General features: G+C 53.3%; 1 protein-coding gene across 2 annotated transcripts; it reads right to left on the bottom strand.

Moving 5' to 3' along the window:
• Positions 1-613: 613 nt before the first annotated feature.
• CSNK2A2 (casein kinase 2 alpha 2) lies at positions 614-20642 on the bottom strand. 2 transcript variants are annotated; one of them, XM_040329281.1, is made up of 12 exons: positions 20415-20642; positions 13393-13504; positions 12265-12366; positions 11869-11919; positions 11587-11646; positions 10867-10950; positions 9801-9911; positions 9618-9719; positions 9336-9436; positions 9107-9255; positions 7125-7214; positions 614-981 (listed from the first exon to the last, which is right to left on the bottom strand). In XM_040329281.1, exons 1-11 carry the CDS (start codon positions 20516-20518, stop codon positions 7141-7143), a joined length of 1050 nt encoding a protein of 349 aa, XP_040185215.1. In that variant the 5' UTR covers positions 20519-20642; the 3' UTR covers positions 614-981; positions 7125-7140. The 2 variants fall into 2 exon arrangements, with proteins under 2 accessions (XP_040185215.1, XP_040185214.1); XM_040329280.1 differs by lacking the exon at positions 614-981 and adding an exon at positions 3883-6593 and having other exon boundaries at positions 20415-20641.
• Positions 20643-20903: the final 261 nt, after the last annotated feature.

Here is a 20903-nt window from a genome sequence, read left to right as displayed (position 1 = left end):
CTCCCTAGTCCCTGTTTTTCTATTCTCACCTCCCCTTCTTCCTTGTAGGCAACCGCTGTAGCATGGCGGAGCTCCTCTTCCTCCTGTCAGTCCGGTGTTCTATCATTATGGGTCCCCAGTCCCCTATCAGATAGTAGCCGGGCCGGGTACCACGCAGCACAGGAGATTCAGTTTCCTGTGTTGACGGACTGAAAGGAAGTGAGCACTCAGTGTGCACTTCCTGTCGGGAACAGGAAATTAAATCTCCTGTACCACGCGCGGTACCCGGCCAGACTGACAGGACTCCAGGAGGAAAGAAGAGGAGCTCGGCCACACTACAGCCTGGGAAGGGGAAGTTGGGGGCCCCAGGCCAGCTCGGGGCCCCAAGCAATTGTTTGTTTTGCTTGTCCTGGGTGTAACTTGTCCCAGACGGTTTACAACCACTTTAAAGGCATTTTAATATTTACATAACTCCTCCCAAGAGCCAGCCCGCTGCTTACATCAAGACTGAGGGCTCTTCAGAGGAGTACTGAGGCAGGGTAAGGTGATGTTTTTGGGAATATATGTACAGCATCCTGCTGGCCCCTCCCACCAGTCATGACCACAAGCACAAAGACCCAGTGATGACATCACATGTAATCAAATCAGAAAAAGTTTTATTTAAACATTTCATTATCCACACTAGGGGACCAGGGAAGGTAAAACATAAGCAGATAAATCTTCGTCTTTAAAGGTTGCTGCAGGTCGGTGGTACACTTGGCTCTTCAGAAGACGGTGAGACAATGGCTTTTACACCGGTGTCACATGACACGTGGGGGGTCCTCTTCAGGTCTCCTCCTGGTGGTGGGCAGTCACCAGTGATGACACAGATGGTGGACTCCTGATGGTGTGTGGTCCTCAGTGATGACAGTGGTAGTCCTCATTAATTGACCATACAGGGCTAAGGGGGTGGGTCCATGACACCCTGTATGCTGGGCATCATTCAATGTCGAAGGCTGAGATCTTTTTGTGGAGAAGAGACGCAGGAAACAGTAAAGCTAGAGGTTTGTTTGTGGGGTTTTTTTTTTACCCGGGGTTTGACTTTAATATAACCCTTCTGATAATTGCAATACACAGCTCTGTGTTCCCATAAACAATTGCTCTAAATTTTGGTTGTCGTGCAGTCTAAGCTTTTAAGATGAAAATGATAAAATTCCCAGAGTGCCCCTCACTTTCCTGTGTAGGCTCTGTACACTTCAGACTTCAGAAATCCTTCATTCATATGGGGTCCCTTCTTACTAATACTCTTGCCCATCCAATATAATCTGTATGTAATAATGGGCTCAGACGAGTCCTGCAATCAGTGCTCCCAGGTGCGGGCAAAATCCCACCAGCGCAGATGGCTTTCTGGGGCTCAAGTGGTGTCTAGACTCCTCCCCTTTTCATCCAGGGCAGATATAGAAAAAGAAGGCACCTGCGGGAGCTTCAGACTCCACCCAATCCCACGCAGGACGGGTATGGATGGGAAGGCACCTGCTTGGGCACCATTCTCCAACCTCTGCCTTATACTACCCAGGACAGGTATAGATGCTGGGGATCTAAGAGGTTTTCAAACTCCACCCTATCCCGGATGGGAAGGCATTTGCTAGGGCTCCAAACTCCACCTTCCCCCACCCAGAGCAAGTATGAATGGGAGGATACCCACTGAAGCTCCAGACTCCACCATCTCCCACCCAGGGCTTGTATGGATAGAAAGATACCTGCTGAAGCTCCAGACTCCACCTACTCCCCATCCAGGGCAAGTATGAATGGGAAGATGCCCTGAGTGAGAGAAGGCCTAAGCCCCAACAGGTAAGGCCAAAGCCCCAACAGGTAAGAATAGATAGGAAGATACCCACTGAAGCTCCAGATTCCACCTTCTCCCACCCAGAGCAAGTATGAATGGGAAAATACCTGCTGAAGCTCCAGACTCCACCATCTCCCACCCAGGGCTTGTATGGATAGAAAGATACCAGCTGAAGCTCCAGACTCCACCATCTCCCACCCAGGGCAAGTATGAATGGGAAGATGCCCTGAGTGGGAGAAGGTGGAGTCCAGAGCCCCAACAGGTAAGTATGGCTAGGAAGATACCCACTGAAGCTCCAGATTCCACCTTCTCCCACCCAGAGCAAGTATGAATGGGAAGCTACCCGTTGGGGCTTTACAAGTGTCCAGACTCTACCCTATCCAGCCCAGAACAGGCATGGATGGTAGAGCAGACTCCACCCTCTCCCACCCAGAACAGGTCTAGATAAAGGCACCAGCTGGGGCTCCAGACTCTCCTCTCTGTTGATTTGGACCATATGACAATCTATTATATGCAGCTAATGTAAGATGAGTGACACACTGATATTTCCCTGATAAAGGTCATGTCTCCTCCACTAGGCAGCTCCCTATAGAAAAACATGACAGTAGCGCTAATGTCATATGACTGAGGGGAGTAGCGTGGATTTTGAAAGCGAGTTCATCTCCTTGTCACCTCAACCGAAAATTTTCCTCAGTTTCCTCAGAGGGGGGGGGGGGGGGTGGGGGCGGCATGGGATGCAGACATTTGTATTCGATGGCAGCCTCCAATTTGCAGTCAGCAACACACCCTGCAATCTGACTGCACAATCCTCCTAAAGGTCACAATACAATCTGACTGTACAATTAACTTTAGATTTACCAATAAAGACCTACATGACCCACCCAATCAATCTGAATCCATCAGTGGTGATCGATCTAAAGGGGATTGTACAGAAAACAAAACGTGTGGCAAGTTTAAATCCTTTCACAGATATCCAAACCAGCAGGTCGTCATTCTATGGGGCAGCTGGTACATCGGATCATATTGGTGCAAAGTTTGTGTGTCTGGTCAGTAATCTTCTCTCTCACTGCTTGGTTAGTGTGTTCTATCTGTACCGCGGTCTTCTCTGCAAAATATTCACCCTCAAAGTGGTTGTAAATCTCAGCCATGAAATATGAACAAAGCTCTATAGCAGTGGTTCTCAGTAGGGTTGTCCAGATACCGATACCAGTATCGGTATCGGGACCGATACCGAGTATTTGCAGGAGTACTCGTACTCGCGCAAATACCCCCGATACCTAAATAGAATACTTCCCCCCCCCTCCGCTCCTGCCGCATCGAGGGACATGGCTAGAGGGACATTGCTGCATATGTGAGGGACATGGCTGCATATGTGAGGGACATGGCTAGAGGGACATTGCTGCATATGTGAGGGACATGGCTAGAGGGACATGGCTGCATATGTGAGGGACATGGCTAGAGGGACATGGCTGCATATGGGGGGGACATGGCTGCATTTGGGGACACATTTAAAAAAAGTATCGGTATTCGGTATCGGCGACTACTTGAAAAAAAGTATCGGTACTTGTACTCGGTCCTAAAAAAGTGGTATCGGGACAACCCTAGTTCTCAGGACCCACTAACAGGCCAGATTTTAAGTATTACCTTGGGGAGATGCAGACTAGAATACTGCAAACACTGAACAGCAAATCATTTCACCTATCTTGCCTGTTAGTGGGCCCTGAGGACAGGATTTGAGAACCACTGGTCTATAGTGCGTACTTGCCTCAATTAAGAGCACTAAGTGCCATTTCTGTCTGCTGCTTCCTTCCTCTGCTATCAGCATGAGTCACTTCTGAATAGTTTTCCTGACAGAGTAATAAAATGGTGATGGGAGGGACCACCAGCAGATTGACAGCCTCAGCTTTGTTCCTGTATGATATATGAGAGGGGGGTGGTCTCTTCCTACCTCCAATCAGCTGTCAAAGATCTCCTCACTGAGCTCTGCAGAGTGTAACTTCAGCTCTCCACCCCCTTATTTTTTTTGACAGCTCAGACAAACTTTATTAATTCTGAAGGCATGTAGAGATAAACAGATACAACGTATGTAGAAGGATTTATTTCATCTCCGTGTATCACCTAAGGACACTCACTTCACAGGGTATATGTAAGGGTTTACAACCACTTTAAAGTCTGACTCCTCCCATGACATTGGATGGAGCAGACATAGTGAAATTTATTTTTACAGTCAGGGATGTGTGATTCTCTAAAATTTTTTTATTGTGGATGAAGGAGGGGGAGGAAGAATTTGTGTCGGTGCCCATGATGGGGAGATTCGCCTTCTATTTGTCACCATTGTATATAATATTCTTACCAGGTGTGAATGTGATGGGAAACCCAACAGAAATAGGGACAATTGTCTTCTCACTTTCTGCTTACTACTGTGTCCTATTGAAGAGATTTCCCATCACTTCCTGTTCCAGAGACACAACAGGATATATGGGGGGGGGGGGGTCAGGGAGCACCAGACTCATCCATGCCTTTGTACACAAAGCCCTTCTTTCAACAGCCACCTGAACAACGCTTACTCACTTCACTTTGAGTTAATTCATACTTGCCCGACCCACTTGGCATACACACTCACAGCTCCCAGACCAGGGAACACTTCACATGGGCTAGGGACGCACCAATACCAAGCATTTGCACAAGTATCGGTGCAAATGCTCCAGATACTGAAACTTTGCGGTGCAATTTGCATCAAAACAAAATGAATGGGCCCAAATGGCACTGCAGAGAATAGCATGTGATTTGAACAGGAATACAGTGCAAATCCTGTCCACGGCACATGTCAATTTCCCCCACTGCGTAGAAAGGAAAAAGCGCAGCTTGTGAAAAATGTTAGACCTTAGAGTACATATGTGGGCAAATGCGAAATCTTCATCTGTGTCCCGGTACTGCCAACGATGGCTGTTGGAGGAGCTGTCAAGGCGGTCAGAAAATCACGGCTCCTGGAGGCGCTGTAAAGGCGGTCTATCACCAAAGCAGACATCACTTCCACCTTATGCCCATAACTTCTCCTCCAGCAACTGTGATTTGCTATCATCTGTGGGACCGTGAAAACCTATGAAGATTTTGCATTTGCCCCGATGTGTACTTTAATAAACTGCCCACTAGATGCCGCTTTTCCCTACATACACAGGGGAGCAATGGGAGACGTTGAATGCGATTCAGACAGGAATTACAACACATTTCTGTCCTGTTCACCTGATTCTTTGCAGTGTGAATTGCACCATTTTTTTTTTTTTGCACTGACGCAAAGTATTAGTACTCGGTATCGGCGAGTACTTGACCAAAAGTATTAGTACTTCCACTGACTGATAAAAAATTAAAAAAAGAAATAAAATAACAGTATCGGTGCAACCCTAATATGGGCCCACCAAGGAACACTTACACACACGTGCACGCGCACACACACACAACCCCAGTCCAGGGAACACTTTATCTACGTATGCACACACATCCCTAGAAAAGGGATCACTGGGCCCATAGAACTCTCACATACACAGCTCCCATCTCTGCCATCACCTGTACAACATACACACAGTGAAGGAGACGGACACTGAGATGCTGAACAGAGGTATTTATAGACTGGATTCCAAGTGGGTGGCAGAGCAGTCAGGCAAGGGCCAGTCTGTACCTCGCACCTCACCCTGCTGGGCACTGGAGGGGGAAGAGAGACAATGGGTCCCACCGACCCACCTGAGAAACGGAGGAGAAAACACGGCCGAGACAGAACACGGCGCTCGTGTCATGTGTAACAGCGACAAAACCGTGAGCGGGGAACACGAAGCTGACCCCCCCAAACGCACCGTGCCGAACACGGGCATCTATACTGCAAACATCTAAGGAGGAGAGCCGCAAGCCCCACATAACACTGAATTTCGACAGTTCCACAAGAAGAGTCCGCCGGCACCGCACAATGTGCCCTCCATGAAATCCCTCACATCCACCTGGAGGATTGTATTATGTAGCTTGCATTGCACAGCCAGCAGATCACTGCGGGGCCGCTCTCCGAGGTAGCTAAAGAACAAACACTGAACGTGTCACTGGAGGGGGGATGTCATGTGACAGACAGGGGGTGACATATAGCTACAGTAAGCCCCTCGAACACAATGCCTCGTGTCTCCACATCCAAACCTCCAATCAGGGCCTCGGTGTCCCCCAAATCCCCTCTGCTCGCAGTGACACAGCCGCACTCAGAAAACACAAAATTAAGACTGGTAATAGCCCAGAGCTCAGAATCTTGGCATCATAACTTAAAACTTCCCTGGATATTGGTCATACAAAAAGAAAAAGAGAAAAGCAACACTGGAGGGGATATTGCTGCTTGAAGAAAGGTGGGTGTACCCTGTAACAGCACAACTAGTAAATGGACTACCCACCCAGGGAAAGGGCACCTACCTGGGCCCGTCATAGGCTCAGCTCACCCTGGTAAGACCTGACAACCCTACAAGGAACTCCGTCCAGAAGGCAGAGGGTTAAGTCAAGGTACAGAGAAGCTTCCTGTCCTCGGATGGAGGAAGGGCAGGGGAGGGGCTGAGACTTGGGCCCCCATTGGGTTTACACATGGCTGTTTCGCTCTGTTTGGGGGGGGGGCTCAGACAGCCTGTCCATTGCAGTGTCTCAGTAAAAGGAAAGGGTACTGGGATTCAGGAGCCGCTGGGATCGGTCACACACTGTCCGCATTCAATGTTCTGGAGCCCTCTCCCGGTACTGCTCACGGAAACAAGGTGGAAACAGCAGCGGCATCCTGGGGAGGAGAGAGCACAGTGAGTGACGAGGAACGAGCTCAACCCCACCCAGCTGGCAATATATATGAATACATTACTTCCCCCCTCCCTTCACAGATCTGCCTTTCCCCCTTCATATCGCAGCGCCCTACTGATCTTCCCCTTCACTTTCCTGCCTTATTTGAGAGCACAAGAGAGGGAGGCACAGCAACACTGGATGGAAGGTGGGGATAGAACCACCCAGCATCGTAGCAACCAATCACCTGCTGGTTAACTTAAAAGTTAAAAGGCAGCTCTCGCTATCACCTTCCACCCAGGGCTGCTGTGCCTCCAGCTCTGTCCAGAACTCTTCTGCCTCCAGCTCTCCTTGATTGCCGGAGGCTGGGGAAAAGAACCGCTTCCTAAAATGGCATGATTGCAGTGATCCTGATCTGGACTGCAGTCCGCCATTTAGTGATACCCAATATACAGTAGTCCCCTTACCCACAGGACATGCAGTCTCCAAGTGTTTACAAGCAAACACCCTAAATGATCAATCAACAGATCCTTACCCACTATGCCCAGTCCTCATCGAGCTGTTGACATGCTGCCAGGGAGCAGATTGGGGTCTGTCTGAGCCTGCTGCTCCTTTACTACTGGATCTGAGGAGGGAGAGAGGAGATGAATCCACAATGAATATCTTCCAACTGGAAACAAAAGTAAAAAATAAAAGAATCCCAAGCAGCCGAGATATTTATATCCAGGTAACACACACACACACATTCATCCAACCACTGCAGAATGCAACAGGGCAGATGCCGATTATCCAAGACCGGGATTGGGAGATGGAAGCTGAGGAACCCCCCCCCCCTTTCTAGCTCCATCATTCCATACTTGGTGTCAAACTACGGCCCTCCAGTTGTTCAGGAACTACAATTCCCATCATGCCTAGTCATGTCTGTGAATGTCAGTGTGTTGCAATGCCTCATGGGAAGTGTAGTTCCACCACAGCTGGAGGGCTGTAGTTTGAAGATCCCTGGTCTAGATGGTGATATACAACTGAAGGTGTAAATTAGTCTCAGATATCAGGGGTAAAGATGATAAAACGTCATTATGTGTGGTAGACAGATGGTGTTGAAGGCTCCAACCCCTGTTCAATGATGGTGGGTCCAGTGTAACAGGATGGCCTCTTTCAGGCTGCCTCTGTCCCTTTTACTTACCCCCTTTCTGCCCAGCATTCCTTTAAAGGAGAAGTACAGCCAAAGCTTGTTGGGCTCTACTTCCCTGTGGATCACAGGAGTGACCCGTTTTCAGCAGATAGCGGTCTGAAGTCGGCTGTCACAGAGCCAGTCCAGGCTCTGGAAAGTTCACGAACCATATGGTCGGGATCCACCCTGGAGCGGTAGTCTGCTCAGGCTCTCAGCGAGCTGCTGAGAGCCTGAGCTGGCAGCTCCCTACCACTCCACAGCCCAGCGCTCCAGTGAGTGTGTGTGGGCAGAGCAGAGAGCCGGTGACTGAGTCACCAAGATCTCTGCTCAGGCAACTGCAAGAATCAATTGATCTGCAGTGTTTGATTGCGCAGTTCTCAATATTAGTGCCAGCAGAGGACAGATGCAACATCAGGCCGATGATGCATACACCTAGGCAAGTTTGATTCCAAAATAAATGTAATTCCATACCTCTTTTGTGGGTCTACATTCCTGTGGGGAAGGGGTGGGATGGACTTCTCAATCATATAAACACTAATTGGCTAGTACATGAGTGGGAGCCCATCCTGCCACCATCTGATCATAGTGAGAGCTTTATATGACAGCTCAGTACTGAGAGCTTTATATGACAGCTCAGTCACTGGGGCCTGGAGGTTGCAGTGAGTGCACTTTGGCACAGGAGCCTTGGCTCTCTATGGAAGCATATGTGCATTGTGTCAGCATTAGAGCCCACCCTCCTTGCTGATGCACGTTATGTAGGCGGCAAGAGGTTAAGGTGTTACTGCAGAGTCTGACCTGTAAAACTTGCCCTATGCTGGGTTGTTTGTGGAGAGGTTATCTCATCTCCCCAATGTACAAGTCTTTGTATTCCTCACTACACTGCACTGCATATACACTTGCCTTGTGGTGGGTGTTTTGTATTTCCATCTTTTGTCTGAGATCTTAAAGATCCTGTTTTCTGACACTCCAGCTATGAATGGGATGACTATATCACTCCATGGGGAGGGATGTATAAAAACTGAGCCGCTTTGCCGTCATGCGAAATTCAATGACATCATCAATTTAAGTCATACGCTGGAGGGATCACAGAGACAGCAGATATCATAACCTTTTGTGCACCACCGATAAAGATGAGTGTGGGGAATTCATCTATAAATTGGATCAGAATTTGCACTTTCTAGATGGTATTGCTGACATATCTGGATCTCTGCACAGGCCTTGTACACCCTGAACAGTCCAGAAACAGCACTGACAGATCAAGACACAACACAAACTGCTCATTCGGACACACAATCCAGGGAGAGATCATGGAAGCAAAGATAACATGGAATGTTGGGGTGACTCACAGAAATAGGGGTGCTCCATGGCTTCTCTGGCGGTCAGTCTCTGCTGATGGTCGTAGCGAAGTAATTTATCCAGAATGTCTAGAGCCTCCGCGCTCACCAGATGCCGGTTTTCGCTGTGCAGGAAGTTTTCCCAACGTTTCCGCGAGTGTCTGGGGGGAGGGGAAGGAAGCAGAGAGTGATTAAGGAAGTGGTCACTGTGCTGGTGGCAGAACTGGAGATTCATACTTACTGTCCCAGGATATCATTAAAGTGGGGATCCAACTCTATATGGTACTTCTTCAGATAATTGTACAGCTCATCTGTGCCCAGGACCTTGGCAATACGGACCAGCTGTAAAAATATAATATATATATATATTATACATACACACAAAATACAATTGGCAGTCAGGATGGGCATCCAATCACATGATTACTGTGGAAGCCAATCAAAGTGATCACATAATCAGGAGGCCCATTAAACGCCTCCCCCTCTGTATCTCCTCAGAACACTTGGACACGCAGCAGCTCACCTGGTCGTAGTTGTCCTGACCGTGGAAAAATGGTTCCTTGCGGAAGATCATGCTGGCTAGCATGCAGCCAAGACTCCACATGTCCAGGCTGTAATCATACATCTGAAAAGGAGGGAGAAGACGATCAATGTGAGCCCAGAAGGGGAGCAGTATTAAGGGAAGGGTCATTTATAGACTGCGCACCTGATAATCCACTAACAACTCCGGGCCCTTGAAGTATCTGGAGGCAACGCGCACATTGTACTCCTGTGCTGGGTGGTAAAATTCTGCCAACCCCCAATCTATCAGCCGCAGCTGCAAAACAAAAAGCGAATGTTGCACCACACATGGGACAGACAGAGGGACAATACTATACCACCACGATGGAGGTAGAGAAGGATGGAAGTGAAGAATGAGGGGTACATTATATAGGACGGAGGGAGAGGAGAACGAGAGAAAAAAAAAACAAGGGTACGTTATACAGTGATGAAGAGAGGAGGAGGATTATGAGGAGAGTGGAGGTCATGAAAGAAGGGGTGAAGACTGAAAGGCTCATTACACAGCGATAGAGGGAGAGGATGGGGAGTGGCAAGTGGAGATCATGGAGAAAGGGGTTCGATATACAGAAATGGAGGGAGAGATCAAAGAAGAAGGGGCAAAGATTGGAGGGTTTATTATACAGTGATGGAGGGAGGAGAGCGAAGTAGAGATCAGAGAGGAAAGGGTGAAGATTGGGGGGGGGTTTGGGAGAGACATTATACAGCAATGGCAAAAGATGGGGGTGGAATGAAGATGGGGGGCCTTTATACAGCGACGGAGGAAGAGGGGAGCAAATAATTGAGGTACATTATACAGTGATGGAGGGAGGAGGCGGCTGGGGAAGGGGAGTGGAGATCATGTAAGAGGAGGGGTGAAGATTGGAGGGTTTTATTATACACAGTGATCAGAAGAGGGTGGGGGTGGAGTGGAAATCAAGAAGGAAGGGGTGAAAATGAAGGGGGTTCATTCATTATACAATGATGAAGGGATTGGAGGATTGGTGGTGGAGGGAAGATGGAGATCAGGGAGAGAGAAGAGGTACGTTATACAGAGATGAAGGGAAATGAGAATGGGGGGGAGGGGGCAAAGATGGAGGGTTCATTAAACAGTAATGGAGGAAAGGAGTGAATATCAGGGAGGCGGGGTGAACATAGGGGTGTACAATATGAAGCAATAGAGGGAAAGGAGGATGGAGGAGGGGAATAGAGGAGTGGAGGGGGCTCAGACCTACCTTCTTCTGCTGGTGATCAATCATGACGTTATGCGGTTTGACGTCTCTGTGCATCACCCCTTGGCTGTGACAGTAATCCAGAGCCTGACAACAAAAACACAGTAAACCAAATGCAAAAATGACAGGTGCCACCCGGACTCTAGAGGATCCAAATCCATGTGCCAACCGCTGTAAGTGCCGACTAGGCACAGAGCTTATCTCGGCTCCAGACATCTATAGGTGAAATGGGAAAAGTCTCTCACAAGCGCAGACCATGTGTCAGGGAGTATGCGACAACCCCAGCCCGGGCTCCAACCAAGCCAGGTCCCCAACACATTTCGCTCAGCCCCAGAACTTAATCACAGGGGCGGAGCAAAACGCACTGGGGGCGTGACCTGGTTGGAGCCCAGGCTGAGGCTGTCACATACTCCCTCACACAGGGTCTGCAGCGATGTGCGGCTTGTGGGAGAACTTTTCCTTAAACAAAACAAAAACAGTGTTCAGCCATGACAGGAGACAGATCTGAGCACCGGTCACTATAAATCTGGGCAGAGATCCCTCAGCTACACCATCACCCGTCTGCCATGGCCGGACCCCCTGGCCACTCTAAATCTGGGAAGAAATTCCTCAGCTACTCCATCTCCTGCCATGCAGAACCCCAGCCCACCCCCCAAAGTCAGCCTCTCTAAGAAAAGATGCCACCAATGTGGAGAAAATATAGACGAGATGCCAAACACTCACTTTTAGAAGCTCGTACATGTAAAATCGAATGTCGTAATCTGTCAGGATCTGATATAATTGCTGCAAAGAGAAAATATCTGTCAGAGGAGGAACTACCACAACTCCCAGCATGCCCCGTCCCCTACCTCCAGCAATCAAAGTCATGTACACACATAAGCCCTGCTTCTGATTCTTTAACATCCCAAAATAACTGAGAATCTGACAGCACACTTCGCACCCCATCCAGGCCGAACATACAGACACTTCGCTTCCATCTCCCCACAACAAACCAAAACGGCTTACCTTGAAGTCTGTGTTATTGATGTACTCGAACACCAGGGCCGGAGTCTTGGACTGGAAATACAAGTTATGTCATGAAAAGGGTAAACAGGACCGATCATACAATTTAATCTGAGTACAGACCCCTTCACTACCATATGTGGAGATGACATCATGCCTAGTGTTAGGTCTCCCTATCGATTCTTAACTAAAGTCATCACAGAAATCTGAAACTTTAACAGGGGTGTGTAGACTTTTTATAGCCACTGTATGTCTTTTCTGCAATATTAATATTTTTAGCCTTTAGCTCCACAGTTCCAATTTAACTGTAATGGGGGCGATTTGGAATATAAAGCACTAAAGGGGAGACTTATGACTCAACCCATGCACCGCACCCCCCCAATGTTCCTTTCTACTCACCACAGGGTCCTTTATGGTGTCCAGCAGTCGGATGATGTTGGTTCCTCCTCTCAAATTCTCCAAAATCTTCACTTCTCGCTTTATTTTCTTCTTCTTCACTGGCTGCAAAAGACACTCCTGTTACACACACAAGTCATGTGACACGGCAGGTCAGAGATATAATCACATTCAGAGGTCTGCTGGGAAAGGATCCTATATAACTTCATATTGGTCCAGAATGAATTGTGAACTGTCTGATTAGTTATCCTCTCATTAAGTGGATGTAATAGACAGGAATCCGGTCCTGTGGTATCAACCTATAGGATTAAAAGGATTCCTCTTTTGCTCCCTGCAAATTAAAAGCATTATGGGCTAGTATGCATCGCATACTAGCACATTATGGACACTTACCGGCAAAAATAATCCAGCGCTGTCCACTGTGCAGGCTGCGTCCATCTTCTGGCCCCTCTTCCTTCCGGACCGCAGAGCCACATGACGTCACTCCTGCACATGCGCCGCCATTAACGGCGCAGGCTAGGGAAGAAACGGCACACAGTTTTGTTTCTTCCCAGCGCATGCGCCGTTTACATTATTGGCGGACTACAAGTGAAATATCTCCTAAAAAGCGCACGTTTAGGAGATATTTCCACTACCTATAGGCAAGCCTTATTCTAGGCTTACCTATAGGTACAAGTCACAAAAAACTGTTTACAACCACTTTAATGGCTCTTTGAATTAATATAGAAAGCCCACACCGATGCGGCTCCCAGCAGGGGTCCTGTGCATCCCCGACCACCATTTCAGGTTTTGATTGCAGGCCAAATTTTGGGCTGAATTCGGACCAGAAGACGCACAGAGCTCCTGTGCAAATTCACACAGGAGCCGCATCGGAGATATGTGAACCGGCTCCAAAGAGAGCTGGTCACAATCTTCTGCTATTGCGATTGGACTCGGATCACTGAGCGTATCTGGTCTTGTGTGTCTGGGTTCTAAAGGGGGGAGTGGTTTCCTTGTGCAATATAGTACTAAAAGAAAGAGGACCAGTCAGTAAAAAGTTATTATCAAACAGTGAGCAGATAGACGATTAAGGTGTGGGAGGCAATAATAACAGGCCACTCCCCCTCCACACAGAGGTCATTCTCCACCAACCTTCAGTATCTTCACCACCACGCGCTCATTGTTGGTGATGTTTATCGCCTCAAACACCTCGCTGTACTTCCCACGGCCCAATTTCCTCACCAGCTGATAATCTTCCTGATTCCTGCAAACAATACAGAGAGCGGGGTCAGTGCTTAGAGTACCAAAGAGGGCAATACAGAGAGTGGACAATAGATAGAGCGGGGTCAGTGCTGAGAATACCGGAAAAGACAATACAGAGAGGGGTCAGTGCTAAGAATACTGGAAAAGACAATACAGAGAGCGGGGTCAGTGCTGAGAGCACCAGAGGGGACAATACAGAGAGCGGGGTCAATGCAGAGAGCACCAGAGGGGACAATACAGAGAGCAGGGTCAGTGCTGACAGCACCAGAGGGGACAATACAGAGAGCGGGGTCAGTGCAGAGAGCACCAGAGGGGACAATACAGAGAGGGGTCAGTGCTAAGAATACTGGAAAAGACAATACAGAGAGCGGGGTCAGTGCTGAGAGCACCAGAGGGGACAATACAGAGAGCGGGGTCAATGCAGAGAGCACCAGAGGGGACAATACAGAGAGCAGGGTCAGTGCTGACAGCACCAGAGGGGACAATACAGAGAGCGGGGTCAGTGCAGAGAGCACCAGAGGGGACAATACAGAGAGCGGGGTCAGTGCTGAGAGCACCAGAGGGGACAATACAGAGAGCGGGGTCAGTGCTGAGAGCACCAGAGGGGACAATACAGAGAGCGGGGTCAGTGCTGAGAGCACCAGAGGGGACAATACAGAGAGCGGGGTCAGTGCTGAGAGCACCAGAGGGGACAATACAGAGAGCAGGGACAGTGCTGAGAGCACCAGAGGGGACAATACAGAGAGCGGGGTCAGTGCCGAGAGCACCAGAGGGGACAATACAGAGAGCGGGGTCAGTGCCGAGAGCACCAGAGGGGACAATACAGAGAGCGGGGTCAGTGCCGAGAGCACCAGAGGGGACAATACAGAGAGCGGGATCAGTGCCGAGAGCACCAGAGGGGACAATACAGAGAGCGGGGTCAGTGCCGAGAGCACCAGAGGGGACAGTACAGAGAGCGGGGTCAGTGCAGAGAGCACCAGAGGGGACAATACAGAGAGCGGGGTCAGTGCTGAGCGCACCAGAGGGGACAATACAGAGAGCGGGGTCAGTGCCGAGAGCACCAGAGGGGACAATACAGAGAGCGGGGTCAGTGCCGAGAGCACAATACAGAGAGCGGGGTCAGTGCCGAGAGCACCAGAGGGGACAATACAGAGAGCGGGGTCAGTGCTGAGAGCACCAGAGGGGACAATACAGAGAGCGGGGTCAGTGCAGAGAGCACCAGAGGGGACAATACAGAGAGCGGGGTCAGTGCTGAGCGCACCAGAGGGGACAATACAGAGAGCGGGGTCAGTGCCGAGAGCACCAGAGGGGACAATACAGAGAGCGGGGTCAGTGCCGAGAGCACAATACAGAGAGCGGGGTCAGTGCCGAGAGCACCAGAGGGGACAATACAGAGAGCGGGGTCAGTGCCGAGAGCACCAGAGGGGACAGTACAGAGAGCGGGGTCAGTGCAGAGAGCACCAGAGGGGACAATACAGAGAGCGGGGTCAGTGCCGAGAGCACAATACAGAGAGCGGGGTCAGTGCCGAGAGCACAATACAGAGAGCGGGGTCAGTGCCGAGAGCACCAGAGGGGACAATACAGAGAGCGGGGTCAGTGCCGAGAGCACAATACAGAGAGCGGGGTCAGTGCCGAGAGCACCAGAGGGGACAATACAGAGAGCGGGGTCGGTGCCGAGAGCACAATACAGAGAGCGGGGTCAGTGCCGAGAGCACCAGAGGGGACAATACAGAGAGCGGGGTCGGTGCTTTGAGTACCGGAAGGAAAAATGCCAGAGGTGCACCTAAATCGGAAATGTTGGTACCGAAAATGCAGGATGCACTTTGAATTTGTTGGCCATTATTGGCACCTTTAGCGCAAGAAAAGCTCAATAAAAACATATTCCTTTAAATGCTATGTCTTCAGAATAGTTTGTTCCTTTCCGTTAGGTGCATTTTTGGTCACTTAAAAAAATCTCTCGAAAATAGAGCACAGTGCGGGGTGGGGCGGTGGGATAGTACAGAGTGGGGTCAGTGTTAGGTCACAGTACAGAGGGGGACAGGACTGAAAAAGGGGGGGGGTCGTTGTTGTGGGAGACAGTACAGAGAGGGGAGTCGGGAGGGGGACAGTACAGAGAGGAGAGATGTGATTGAGGGGGGAGGACAGAAGGGGAGTTGTCTGGGGAGAGAGGGGGGAATCGTTGTTGCGGGGGGCCCGGGGGCAGTACAAAAGGGGAGTTGTCGCTCGGGGGCAGTAAAGAGAGGGGAGTCGTTGAGGGGGGGGCACAGAAGTCAGAGTCTCCCTTTGGGGGGCCGGGGACAGTACAAAAAGGGGAGTTGTCGCTCGGGGGCAGTAAAGAGAGGGGAGTCGTTGTTGAGGGGGGGGGATACAGAAGTAGAGTCTCCCTTTGGGGGGCCGGGGACAGTACAAAAAGGGGAGTCGTAGTTCGGGTGACAATACAGAAGGGGAGTCATCCGGGGATAGTACTGAGGGGAGTCGTCGTTGCGGAGGGCTGAGGACAGTACATAAGGGGTGAGGTTGTTGCGGGAGGCCGGGGACAGTACAGAAGGAGTCGTCATCGTGGGGGGCCGGGGACAGTACAGAAATGGATTTTCCCTTGGGGGGCTGCAGACAGTACAGAGAGGGGAGTCCTCGTTGCGGGGGGACAGTACAGAAGTACAGAAGTAGAGACGTTGTTGTGGGAGGGGGGGGGGGACACGGTACAAAAGTGGAGTCTCCTTTGGGGGGCCAGGGACAGTACAAAAAGGCCAGTCGTCATTCGGGGGCCAGTACAGAGAGGGAAGTCGTCGTTTGGGGGCATTAAAAAGAGGGGAGTCATCGCGGGGGGAAAGGATACAGAAGGGGAGTCCTCGTTGCGGGGCGCGGGGACAGTACAGAAGTAGATGACTCCCCTAGTACAGAATGGGAGTCATCCGGGGACAGTACAGAGGGGAGTCGTCGTTGCGGAGGGCCGAGGACAGTACAGAAGTGGAGTCATCATCGTGGGGGGCCAGGGACAATACAGAAGTGGAGTCTCCTTTAGGGGGCTGGGGACAGTACAGAGAGCGGAGTCGTTGCGGGGGGGTGGGGACAGTACAGAAGTAGAGACGTCGTTGTGGGGGGGGGGGGGGGTACAAAAGTGGAGTCTCCTTTGGGGGGCCGGGGACAGTACAAAAAGGGGAGTGGTCATTCGATGGGACAGTACAGAGAGGGAGGTCGTCGTTCGGCGGCAGTAAAGAGAGGGGAGTCATTGTTGCTGGGGGTTGGGACAGTACAGAAGTAGAGACGTTGTTGTGGGGGGGTTTACAAAAGTGGAGTCTCCTTTGGGGGGGCCCGGGCCAGTACAAAAAGGCCGTCATTCGGGGGACAGTACAGAGAGGGAAGTTGTTGCGGGGGGAAATACAGAAGGGGAGTCCTTGTTGCGGGGACAGTACAGAAGTCGTTGGGGGGGGGGGGGGGGGAGGGCCGGGGACAGTACAGAAGTAGCGTCTCCTTTGGGGGGCCGGGGACAGTACAAAAAGGGGAGTGGTCATTTGGGGGGGGACAGTCCAGAGAGGGAAGTTGTTCGGCAGCAGTAAAGAGAGGGGAGTCGTCATTGCGGGGGGGGGGGGGGTCAGGGACAGTACAGAGAGGGGAGTCGTCCGGGGACAGTACTACAGTACAGAGCGGGGAGGAGTCGTTGCGGAGGACCGAAAACAGTACAGTAGGGGAGTCGTCGTTCTTTCCTGGGGGGCCCCCCCGAGGACAGTACAGAGAGGGGAGTCGTCGTTGGGGGGGGGGGGGGAGAGTACAGAGGGGAGTCAAGGACAGTAAGAGGGGAGTCCTCGTTGCGGGGAGGGGGAGTACAGAGAGGGGAGTCATCGTGCAGGGGGGGAGACAGTACAGAAAGGGGAATCGTCGGGCAGGGGGGAGACACAGTACAGAAGGAGAGTCGTCGTGCGAGGGGGGGGGGGGGACAGAAGGGGAGTCGTCGTGCGAGGGGGGGGGGGGACAGAAGGGGAGTCGTCGTGCGAGGGGGGGGGGGACAGAAGGGGAGTCGTCGTGCGAGGGGGGGGGGGACAGAGGGGGAGTCGTCGTGCGAGGGGGGGACAGAAGGGGAGTCGTCGTGCGAGTGGGGTGGACAGAAGGGGAGTCGTCGTGCGAGGGGGGGGGACAGTACAGAAGGGGAGTCGTCGTGCGAGGGGGGGACAGTACAGAAGGGGAGTCGTCGTGCGAGGGGGGGGGACAGTACAGAAGGGGAGTCGTCGTGCGAGGGGGGGGGGGACAGTACAGAAGGGGAGTCGTGCGAGGGGGGGGACAGTACAGAAGGGGAGTCGTCGTGCGAGGGGGGGGGGACAGTACAGAAGGGGAGTCGTCGTGCGAGGGGGGGGGACAGTACAGAAGGGGAGTCGTCGTGCGAGGGGGGGGGGACAGTACAGAAGGGGAGTCGTCGTGCGAGGGGGGGGGGGGACAGTACAGAAGGGGAGTCGTCGTGCGAGGGGGGGGGACAGTACAGAAGGGGAGTCGTCGTGCGAGGGGGGGGGGGGACAGTACAGAAGGGGAGTCGTCGTGCGAGGGGGGGGGACAGTACAGAAGGGGAGTCGTCGTGCGAGGGGGGGGGACAGTACAGAAGGGGAGTCGTCGTGCGAGGGGGGGGGACAGTACAGAAGGGGAGTCGTCGTGCGAGGGGGGGTGAAAGTACAGAAGGGGAGTCGTCGTGCGAGGGGGGGGGGACAGAAGGGGAGTCGTCGTGCGAGAGGGGGGGGGGGACAGAAGGGGAGTCGTCGTGCGAGGGGGGGGGGACAGAAGGGGAGTCGTCGTGCGAGGGGGGGGGGACAGAAGGGGAGTCGTCGTGCGAGGGGGGGGGACAGAAGGGGAGTCGTCGTGCGAGGGGGGGGGACAGAAGGGGAGTCGTCGTGCGAGGGGGGGGGACAGAAGGGGAGTCGTCGTGCGAGGGGGGGGGGACAGAAGGGGAGTCGTCGTGCGAGGGGGGGGGACAGAAGGGGAGTCGTCGTGCGAGGGGGGGGGACAGAAGGGGAGTCGTCGTGCGAGGGGGGGGGGACAGAAGGGGAGTCGTCGTGCGAGGGGGGGACAGAAGGGGAGTCGTCGTGCGAGGGGGGGGGGACAGTACAGAAGGGGAGTCGTCGTGCGAGGGGGGGGGGGACAGTACAGAAGGGGAGTCGTCGTGCGAGGGGGGGGGGACAGTACAGAAGGGGAGTCGTCGTGCGAGGGGGGGGGGGGACAGTACAGAAGGGGAGTCGTCGTGCGAGGGGGGGGGGACAGTACAGAAGGGGAGTCGTCGTGCGAGGGGGGGGGACAGTACAGAAGGGGAGTCGTCGTGCGAGGGGGGGGACAGTACAGAAGGGGAGTCGTCGTGCGAGGGGGGGGGGGGACAGTACAGAAGGGGAATCGTCGTGCGAGGGGGGGGGGGGGACAGTACAGAAGGGGAATCGTCGTGCGAGGGGGGGGGACAGTACAGAAGGGGAGTCGTCGTGCGAGGGGGGGGGGACAGAAGGGGAGTCGTCGTGCAAGGGGGGGGACAGAAGGGGAGTCGTCGTGCGAGGGGGGGGGCAGAAGGGGAGTCGTCGTACGAGGTGGGGGGGGGGGGGGGACAGAAGGGGAGTCATCGTGCGAGGTGGTGGGGGGGGACAGAAGGGGAGTCGTCGTGCGAGGTGGGGGGGACCAGAAGGGGAGTCGTCGTGCGAGGAGGGAGGGGAGACAGAAGGGGAGTCGTCGTGCGAGAGGGGGGGGGAAAGAAGGGGAGTCGTCGTGCGAGAGGGGGGGGGGGGAAGAAGGGGAGTCGTCGTGCGTGAGGGGGGGGGGACAGAAGGGGAGTCGTCGTGCGAGAGGCTGGGGGGACAGAAGGGGAGTCGTCGTGCGAGAGGGGGGGGGGACAGAAGGGGAGTCGTCGTGCGAGAGGGGGGGGGGAAGAAGGGGAGTCGTCATGCGAGGGGACAGTACAGAAGGGGAGTCGTCGTGCGAGGGGAGGGGACAGTACAGAAGGGGAGTCGTCGTGCGAGGGGGGGGGGACAGAAGGGGAGTCGTCGTGCAAGGGGGGGGGACAGAAGGGGAGTCGTCGTGCAAGGGGGGGGGACAGAAGGGGAGTCGTCGTACGAGGTGGGGGGGGGGGGGGGGACAGAAGGGGAGTCATCGTGCGAGGTGGTGGGGGGGGGACAGAAGGGGAGTCGTCGTGCGAGGTGGGGGGGACCAGAAGGGGAGTCGTCGTGCGAGGAGGGAGGGGAGACAGAAGGGGAGTCGTCGTGCGAGAGGGGGGGGAAAGAAGGGGAGTCGTCGTGCGTGAGGGGGGGGGACAGAAGGGGAGTCGTCGTGCGAGAGGCTGGGGGGACAGAAGGGGAGTCGTCGTGCGAGAGGGGGGGGGGGACAGAAGGGGAGTCGTCGTGCGAGAGGGGGGGGGCAGAAGGGGAGTCGTCATGCGAGGGGACAGTACAGAAGGGGAGTCGTCGTGCGAGGGGAGGGGACAGTACAGAAGGGGAGTCGTCGTGCGGCGGGGGGACAGTACAGAAGGGGAGTCGTCGTGCGGCGGGGGGACAGTACAGAAGGGGAGTCGTTGTGCGGCGGGGGGACAGTACAGAAGGGGAGTCGTCGTGCGAAGGGGGGGCAGAGTCAGAACGGCATAGAGGGGGGTTTATTAAAAGAGGGGGGAGGGACAATACCAGAGTCAGTGGGGGAGGGGGGGGGATAGAGAATATTATACATATTTAAACACTATAGCCCCTCCCCCATCCCCGGATCACCATATCTGGCATCGATGGAAAGAGAACTGCCTGATGGGTGGATGAGCCAATCAGATTTCTGCTGTTGCTCTGCAGAAATAGTGAGGGAATGGCGGGCGGTTGCCAGGGGTAACAGATCAAAAACAAACGTCTCCAGGTGACAGAAAATCCCACAACCAACATACACGCCCCCCTCCCCCACATATCCCGGTCAGTCACCCCCAGGCGGGCTGGTGCGCCTCGTAGTCCCAATAGTCTCGGCTCCTCTGGCTGTTGACATCGGCATAGACCCGGGCTCTACTCCCGGCCTGCGGGCCCGGCATGACGGCTGGAGGGGCGGAGCACAAGGCCCGCCGGCCGCCTCTCAGCAGCAGCTGCAGGAAGAGAGGTGGAGAGGCGGCAACCAGCGCAGCCAGCCCGGCGACACCGAAACCGACTTCCGGGAGCCGCGCTGAGGAGGCGGCAACGCACAGCGCCCCCGCCGGCCGGGAGGAGAACCTGCGAACCCTATACACGGAACAGAAATCACTGTATATCTCACAGCGCCACTGCTGGCTGGGAGGACGAACAGCAACTCCTATAACAGAACAGAAATGACTTTATATCGCACAGCGCCCCTGCCGGCCTGGAGGAGGAACTGTAACCCCCCCCCCCCCCCCCCCATTGCATGAAACAGAAATCACTGAATATTACACAGTGCCTCTACTG

The sequence above is a fragment of the Rana temporaria genome, chromosome 11 (assembly GCF_905171775.1).
Source record: "Rana temporaria chromosome 11, aRanTem1.1, whole genome shotgun sequence".
NCBI lineage: Eukaryota > Metazoa > Chordata > Amphibia > Anura > Ranidae > Rana > Rana temporaria.
The sequence above is the reverse complement of the archived record's forward strand: the minus strand, read 5'-3'. Positions and strand labels throughout refer to the sequence as shown.